We start from the raw sequence: 8,934 nt of genomic DNA, 5'->3' as shown, positions 1-8,934 counted from the left end.
CAACTTAACTCCTTTCATGAATAATTTTTTATTCATCATAGGTAAAGTTTTTAATAGTGATAAATTATAACTGAAATATGAAAACATAAAAGATCGAAATCGCAAAGTGACAAACATATAGGACCAAATGCGGATTTAGTGTAGGACCCGGGGCCCCCCGAAATTTTTTGAAAACATTATTACTATAGAGTATATATTTTTTGTTTTTTTATATATAATAGTCGGCCCCCTTAATGTCATACATTTTCATTTGGCCTAGTGGTTGTCTGGTTTTTCCTTCCAAACATTTGATTGATTGAATCAGGTTCTATTCTTCATCATGTCATCTTTTAAATTTTTTGCTCACCTTTTCTTTAAAACTCTCTTACATTTTTTTTTTAATTTTTTTGTTAGCACATTTTATTTAAAACACTCTTACAATTTTTGTGTTTTTATTTTTATTATTTGAAAAGTTAGGATCTTTTATTTAAAACAATAAAATGCAATAGATTTTTACATTTTTTATTTTACTCGGCTTCAAATATTTTGCTCGATTTTTCATGTATTTAAAGTGATTTTAAGGTTTGAGATTTTGAGGCTTTTGGTAGTTGATAATCCCATTATTTCTAAATCAAGATTGGTAAATCTCATTGTTTCTGAACCAAGATTGATGATAATCTCATTTTTTATTTTTGTTATCAAAAATCCATATCCACTAGTGTCTACAAAATAAATAAAATTACAAAATACAGTAAAAGCTTAATTTATTAAATGATTATTACATGTTACGTTTTTTTTATTTATTTTACTAATATTTAGAAATGAAATATTTTTGTAAATTGCGATTGTGGCCCTCTCTTAACATATATTTACTGGCTGTAGATGGAAAAAACCAATTGTAAAATATGATAGATTTCAACCTAGCATATGGGTATTCCTCAATGATAGATCCAATGTCTCATGATTTGCCACGTCAACAGTATATAATTAATTACGCGTATGTGTAAAAATAAGAATCATTGGATGCATAGTTTGGGTATTACCCATATGCTAGGATCTCATCTACCAATATAATATTAAGAGGCAACAACATCTTATATAGGTACAACAACATAATTTGTTACTTAATCGAGTATATCTTTTAAGATATTTTTGGCTTTTCTCTTTTGGTAATATATTATTAATATTAATTAATTTTAGGTATTATATTTATTTTTGTAAAATATTATATTCTTGTTATTGAAACTTAAACAAATTTACAATAATTATTTTCGACATTTTGTATGCAAACGCGGCCCCTCCGAACATGGCGTAAAGAATCCGCCTTTAAAACCAAAAATTACCGTTTTTTCATCTACGTATATTACATCTTCCGTCGTTTCATCATATCACAAATCAAACGAGGTGTTACTGAAATTTGAAACCACAAAAAGTATGACACTTTGGGAAATTGTGATAAGGTGGTGGACCAGAGATGGTGGAAAGTTCATACCTACCGTCAACTTTGACAAAAGCCATATCAATTATCAAATTTCAACTTCGATCAACACAGATTTTGGTGAAACATTATAAGAAGAAGATATAAACACAATTTCACATTATATCCAAATGAACCATTTTTCATATTTCACATGGAGAAACTCTCTTTTCTTATTGCTTTTCCAGTTCTAACAATACTCATTATCTGTTCTCAATCTACAACCTTTGCAAATATAAATCCCAACTTAACTGTCGATGAAGAATCACTTCTTGCATTCAAATCAAGAATCACTTTAGACCCTTTTGATAGACTGACAAGAAATTGGTCTACCAGCAACAAAGCTTCATTTTGCTTCTGGATTGGTGTTTCATGTGATGCCAACCAAAGGATCACAGCACTGAACCTCAAAAGTTTTAATCTTGAAGGCACCATTGCCCCACATCTTGGAAACTTAACGTTTCTGAGATTCTTGGACCTCAGGAACAATAGTTTTTCTGGCACGATACCGAACAACTTGTGCGAAAATTTGTCTGAACTGAACGTACTCGCATTATCATCGAACAGTCTCTCAGGAATGATTCCTTCAAACATATACAAGTGTAAATCCCTCGAGATATTGTCCTTGTCGACTAACGAATTCAATGGAAGCATACCGAAAGAGATCGGGGAGTTGACAATGCTTAAGGAATTATACCTAGGCAACAACAATCTTGAAGGTGCGTGAAACATATACATATATTAAACTTGTCTAGCTATCTAATGAATACCAAATCCTAAATAAATTAAACTTGTATTTTGGCTGCCTTGTAGGAGGTATTCCAGTGGAGATAGGCAATCTCTCCCGGATAGAGATACTCAGTGCGAGTAATAACTCGATATCAGGGGAAATTCCATCTGCTATCTTCAACTTATCTTCTCTGATATTGCTCCAAATTTCTTCCAACAACTTGTCCGGAAGCCTCCCACTGGACATTCACCTCCCAAATCTAGAGAAGCTGAATCTTCAATCCAATCACCTAAGAGGACCAATCTTTCCCAACTTACTTAATTGCAAAAAGGTTTCAAGTATAATTATTTCGGGAAATGAATTCACAGGCACAATACCCAAGCAAGTCGGGAACCTGACACGGCTCAAGATCTTGGGTTTAGGAAATAACAAAATGAAAGGTTTCATTTGTGCTTCTTGTTTCTTGATATTAATTGTTATGTAGATTATTGATTTCATTGTTATAAAATATGGTGCTTTCATGGCATGCACCCTGTTTAAAAGAATTAAGATTGATAAATTGGGGCTATGTACTATGAAAACACGTAAACAATCTCAATTTGGTTTGACAACTAATCTTTTTGGTGACTTTGCTTCGTTTATTACAGGTGAGATACCCTCGGAGCTCGGTAATCTTAAACTTGAGGGGCTTTACTTGCCTGAAAATGGCTTTACAGGATCCATTCCGGCTTCCATTTTCAACATCTCGACACTAACAAAACTAGAACTTTCAGGCAACTACTTCAAAGGACAACTTCCAAGAAACATGGGGACTTCACTTCCGGATTTAGAATTCCTCAATCTAGGCAACAACAACCTCACTGGAACCATCCCAAATACTCTCAACAACTCTTCTAAGCTTACAGTCATGGCCATCATCTCCAACTCATTTACCGGTAGAGTACCGAATCTTGGCAATTTAAGACTTCTTCAAGCGCTTTTCATAGGAGGTAATAATCTCACAGGAGAAATGGAATTCATCTCTTCCCTTACCAATTCTGCCAATTTGAAGCTGATTGAGATATCCCTCAACCAATTCAAAAGTATCTTACCAAGTTCACTTGGGAATTTATCTGCATCCTTATCGATTTTAAGTGCATTTGGATGCCAAATTAAGGGACCCATTCCTCCTACAATTGGAAACTTGACAGGCCTCACATCTTTAGCCTTAGATAACAATGAATTAACAGGTTTAATCCCGAAAACGTTAGGGGAACTAGCACAAATCGAACAGATATACCTCGAACACAACAGACTGCAAGGATACATACCTATAGAACTTTGCCAACTGAGCAGATTGAGAGATTTGTACTTGAGCGACAACATGATCAATGGCACAATTCCTGCATGCTTTGGGGATTTGAAATTCCTCAGCAGAGTATTCTTAGACTCTAATAGATTGACTTCTGTGGTACCCAACCTGGCGTATATAGATAATCTTTTGGAACTAAACTTGTCCACTAACTTCTTAAGAGGAAACATATCATCGGGGATTCCAAATTTGAGGTCACTACGGAATCTTGACTTGTCTTGGAATCAGTTTTCGGGTGCTATCCCAAGCTATATTGGTAATTTGCAGTCTTTGGAGAACTTATCTTTTGCACACAACAATCTTCAAGGAAGTATTCCTTCATCTACGGGAAACTTGCGAGGCATGGAATCTTTGGATCTTTCGCATAATAATATATCTGGTGCTATTCCAAAGTCATTAGAATCCCTTGTGTTTCTGACTTATCTCAATCTTTCCTACAATAAATTAGAAGGAGAAATCCCAGTTGGAGGACCTTTCTCAAACTTTACAGCTCAATCTTTTACAATGAACTACGCACTTTGTGGTGATGTTCGACTGGAAGTCCCACCTTGTCACGCCATACGGGTTGATAAGTCAAGCTCAAAACATGTTTCCTTCATCACATACATCTTAGCTCCCACTATATCAACTATCTTGGCTGTGGTGTTTTTGATCTGGTTACTAAAAAGGCGTATTGCTAGCAAAAAACAAGATCAAGTTGAGATCTCACCGCTTGTTTCTTTGAGGAGGATTTCTTACCAAGAACTTCTACGAGCAACAAATGACTTGAGTGTAGCCAATGTCATTGGACGAGGGAGCTTTGGTTCCGTATATAAAGGAACCCTCTCCGATGGCTTAAGTATCGCGGTAAAGGTTTTCAACATGCAATTTGAGGGAGCTATCAAAAGCTTTGAAGTTGAGTGTGAAGTAATGAGCACCATTCGTCATAAGAACTTAGTTCGAGTCATTAGTTGCTGCAGCAACGCAAATTTCAAAGCAATAGTTTTGGAGTACATGCCAAATGGGAGTCTGGAGAAGTGGCTATATTCCTCTAACAAGTCTCTAGATTTGCTACAGAGATTGAACATAGCGATTGACACTGCGCTAGCTCTCGAATATCTTCATCATGGGAGTCCTTCGCCGATAATTCATTGCGATTTAAAGCCTAATAACATCCTGATTGATGGAGATATGACAGCACATGTTGGCGATTTCGGGATCTCCAAACTCTTTGGAGAAGGGGATCCAGCTTTTGATCAGACTATCACATTGGCAACCATCGGTTACATGGCTCCAGGTAATCTTGATCACTTTTTTCTTTTTTGGTTTCTTTTCCATTCAACAATTTTGAACTGCGTGTCAACTAATGAGTATTTTGCTTCAAATTCTTGGGAGTAGAGTATGCATCAGAAGGGAAAATATCAACAAGCTGTGATGTTTATAGCTATGGCATCACATTACTGGAGTTATTTACGAACAAGAAGCCGACGGACGACATGTTTACTGAAGAAATGAACATAAAAGATTGGGTGAGCAAAGCGTTACAAGAAAACATGGTAACTGAAGTTGCTGCCGCCGGTTTACTCGACGGAGACGACCAACGTGCCTCTGCAAAGAAGCTGTGTGTCTCGTCTATATTCGACTTGGCTATGAAATGTCTGGCCATTTCGCCGGAGCGAAGAATCAACATGATTGAAGTAGTGGTGATACTGAAAAAGATCAAAGCCTTATTTCAGACAAGTACAATGCAGAAAAAGGTTCGATCACTATGAGGGATTATCTAAATTTGTTGAGAAATAACAATCTGCGATACAAGTTTGTTATCTATAAATATCAAGATTACATTTTAATCGTTTTGGAGACAGGACAATTTATTACTTGATCAAAAATAGAGATCTTGATACACAATTTTTTTTAGAAAGTTGCACTCGATAGATGTACGTATATAATACACCATTTCATCAATTTTTCAGTTCGATTATATTACACAAGTTACGTCCAGCAAAAGTAAGGATTTAGGCACTTGTTCTCATCAAAAACTTACTCCAACCTATAAAAAAACAAAAGTAATGATTTAGGCACTTGTTGAACTTACTCGAACCAATATTTTTATAATTGGATCGATGATCGAACAAGTTAGTTTTAAAAAATAGTCCAATTAGTCAGACCAGTTGATAGAAATACTATTTATATAATATAATGAATAATATTTTGAATTTTAAATATCTAAAAGACATACTAATCAACAAAAATAAATCACCTAGAATTTGAAAAATACATAACTATATAAATATATTCTAAATATCAATTATAATTATACATTAATTACAAATAAAAAAATTAATTAAATAAACTCTAATATTACCAATAAATAATATAGTATTTTTAACGAAGTATAAATTTCAAATAATTATATATATATATACAAATGATCAATCTATCGAACAATAAAAGAATTTTCTGTTGCTATTAGAAAGTCATATGTAAATTCAAATCTATAAATTATTAATTTACAATTAATTTTATTTTATAACGACGTGAATACCACAATGAAACTTGAGATCCCTCATCATCACTTGACTCTCTCCACCATCTAAAACACTTTGAGTTTCCAATATTGAATCTTGAGATCCCTCATCATCACTGTCATCGTTGTCCTCGAATATAGCAGGTGTTACCATATATAACGGTATCTTCTTCTCCATCATCACTTCAGCAGTTTACAATCAAAAAAGAGCAATGTTACCTAACTCGGGTGTTCTAAAATTACAATGATTCCTCAAGTGTTGCTATTAGAAAAGATAAAGAGTATGACATAATGCTTGGCCTAGAGTTATCATATAAAATTACAAACTTCTTGAAGACTAACTTAAAAATAAAACTCTAGATGAAACAGAGTTAGAAAAATCAAGTATTTTGTATTAAAACTCACGGCTTGACTTTCGTCTATGCAACGTACAATTCAAGAACCTTGTTCCAGATGGTGGTTCCTCTGCATTGCAAGAACTCATACTTTGGAACACCCTTTGTTTAGAAAAAAGAAGCACACCAATGAAACTTCACTCTGAAGTGAACACTACATGTTCTTGAATCTAAATCCAAGCTCAATAATATAAATAGAATATTTTCAATGTGTCATAACCCAACAAACATGATAAATCGAAACAGATATTCTTAAAACTCACGGGTATATCATTAATCTCATCAATAAATGAAACATATTGGATCGCCAAAATTTCATATACCTTACAATTTATGAAGATTTAATAGAATCAACAAACCCACTACTGAGCAACCTCTCCACATATTTCCCCAATATATCCACCTCCAAATTCACTTTCTGACCAACTTCTTTCAAAGGGATCACAACTTTCTGTTGAGTATATGCCACAAGCATGAAATTGAAACAACCTTCGCCATCAAACACATCAACCACAGTCAAGCTAGTCCCATCAACAGCAATGAACCCCTTAGGCACAATGTACTTCAACAACTCATTCGTAACCTTCACTTTCACCCACAAAGAGTCCCCTTCTGCTACCTTTTCCACGATTTCCCCAGTACCATCTACGTGTCCCTGCACAAAATGACCCCCCATTCTAGTACTAGGACTCAGAGCCCTCTCAAGATTTACCAAAGACCCGCTTTCCAATTCACCCAAAGAAGTTTTCCTTAACGTTTCCGGGGACAATCCGACGGAGAATTCAGACGACACAGTGTTGAATTCTGTAACAGTCAAGCAAGTGCCATTGACTGAGATGCTGTCTCCCAAGTGAACATCCTCAAGAATGGTTTTTGCCAGGATCTTCATTGTAAAGCTGTTGTTTTGGTCAAATCCCAGTTGCTCAACTTTTCCAATTTCTTCAACTATTCCTGTGAAAAGGCATTTAATCTGGTTGGTGCGAGCATTTGGCTGCTCGGGTTTTAAGGGTTTCATAAATATGGATGAAAGTGGGGGAGGGGAAAGCCTCAGAGAAGAATGAAAGGAGAGCTTGGTTTGCAGCTGCAGAGGAAAAAACTAGACATAAGAGCACGGAAAATGGCAACTTTTTAGAGAAAATCAGCTATATAATATATATAACAATTTGTCAATATCATTACATAACAATTTGTTTTCTACCGAAGATTAACCCAATATATCAGATAAAATTTCAAACCTGGGCGTTCACCCAGCGTTTCTGAATTATAGTTACTTTCGATATTTTTCCGAAACGATCCTAAGGATCAACATAAGTTATGAAGCCCGTTTAAATCCAAACCTCATCATAGCTCGTAACTACTTGGCAATTAACAAGAAATTAACTAAGATCGACGAAACCCATCAGAGAATAAACACACAAAAAACACTTCGAAAACCAATTTATTCCTCCAACGTACCGGACAGAATCCAATTTTTATTTCAAAATAAATAAGCTCATCCTGAAAATTTAAAATACAATAATAATAATAATAATAATAATAATAATAAAAGCAAGTACCTCACGAGGAAAGTGAATTTTGCAGGAAGAAGTGGAGATGGCTGTTACAGAAGCAACTGCGTAAATGTTTGATTTCATCATAACTTGGTTTGCTTCTCTACTGAAATTGATCGATAAAAGGGGCAAAATCAAAAGTGAAACAAAAATGAGGTATATTTCGTTTTGGGCGAAGATTTGTTACGGGTGCAGAATTTAAGGATGTTTGGTGAGTGAGACTCACAGTGCGTGTGTGAAACTGGAAATTTTTGGTGAGTGAGAGTGAGACCTCGGTTAGTAGATTGGCGAATGCGGTTGCAAACAATTTATTTATTTATTTTTTTCCTTTTTCTTTACCCACTCAACGGTAAAATTTTCGGTTTGGTCTTGTATTTGATGATCTTATTCACTCTCAATTAAATACGAGTTTTATCGTAAAAAAAATAATACACTTCTATAATTAAACTAAAAAATTTAATTTAAATAATTATTAAATATATAAAATCTCAAGGAAAAATAATTACATTGCAATGAAATTGATGTATATATTTAATAATAGTTAATAATTTAGCAATTCCGAAACTCTTTTTGAAACGACCCTAACTCTCTAAATATAAATAAATATGCGAATTTTTTTTTTTTTTATACTTACTAAGTAAAAATATGTACATACATGCCCATACATATATGCACAGAATAAATAGATTTAAAAATAAATAACTTAAATAAAAATGCAACCTTTAATAAATTAAATATCTGAGTCTAACATTTAATAAAATACTGACATAAGCAAAATAAATAAAATTTGCATGCACTGAAAATATTTAAATAAGATGAGTAATACTATCCACCACTGAAAATAAATAAAAATGTATAACACGATAAAAATATTCAAAACATGACATAGACTCAGACAACGGTCACGGGGTTACTGCTCATGAATCTTCAACTGCCTCGACGCATA

The 8,934-nt window shown here is 34.1% G+C and overlaps 2 protein-coding genes across 2 annotated transcripts; one reads left to right on the top strand and one right to left on the bottom strand.

Moving 5' to 3' along the window:
- The first annotated feature begins 1,555 nt into the window (after positions 1–1,555).
- On the top strand, positions 1,556–5,437 carry LOC140881286 (uncharacterized). The gene is made up of 4 exons (XM_073286473.1): positions 1,556–2,175; positions 2,270–2,626; positions 2,834–4,813; positions 4,915–5,437. Exons 1-4 carry the CDS (start codon positions 1,611–1,613, stop codon positions 5,286–5,288), a joined length of 3,276 nt encoding a protein of 1,091 aa, XP_073142574.1. The 5' UTR covers positions 1,556–1,610; the 3' UTR covers positions 5,289–5,437.
- Positions 5,438–6,671: 1,234 nt separating this feature from the next.
- LOC140884037 (riboflavin synthase-like) lies at positions 6,672–8,247 on the bottom strand. The gene is made up of 2 exons (XM_073290704.1): positions 7,995–8,247; positions 6,672–7,519 (listed from the first exon to the last, which is right to left on the bottom strand). Exons 1-2 carry the CDS (start codon positions 8,073–8,075, stop codon positions 6,770–6,772), a joined length of 831 nt encoding a protein of 276 aa, XP_073146805.1. The 5' UTR covers positions 8,076–8,247; the 3' UTR covers positions 6,672–6,769.
- Positions 8,248–8,934: the final 687 nt, after the last annotated feature.

This window comes from Henckelia pumila, chromosome 2, assembly GCF_033568475.1.
Source record: "Henckelia pumila isolate YLH828 chromosome 2, ASM3356847v2, whole genome shotgun sequence".
Taxonomy (NCBI): domain Eukaryota; kingdom Viridiplantae; phylum Streptophyta; class Magnoliopsida; order Lamiales; family Gesneriaceae; genus Henckelia; species Henckelia pumila.
The sequence above is the reverse complement of the archived record's forward strand: the minus strand, read 5'-3'. Positions and strand labels throughout refer to the sequence as shown.

Bases quoted from the DNA above. Each gene is read 5' to 3' on its own strand.
- LOC140884037 (XM_073290704.1), bottom strand. From the start codon at position 8,075: ATGATGAAATCAAACATTTACGCAGTTGCTTCTGTAACAGCCATCTCC. The intron at 7,520-7,994 runs GTACTTGCTTTT...TTTCCTCTGCAG, and splicing joins AAATTCACTTTCCTCGTGAG to CTGCAAACCAAGCTCTCCTT.
- LOC140881286 (XM_073286473.1), top strand. From the start codon at position 1,611: ATGGAGAAACTCTCTTTTCTTATTGCTTTTCCAGTTCTAACAATACTC. The intron at 2,627-2,833 runs GTTTCATTTGTG...CGTTTATTACAG, and splicing joins AGGAAATAACAAAATGAAAG to GTGAGATACCCTCGGAGCTC. The intron at 4,814-4,914 runs GTAATCTTGATC...TCTTGGGAGTAG, and splicing joins CATCGGTTACATGGCTCCAG to AGTATGCATCAGAAGGGAAA.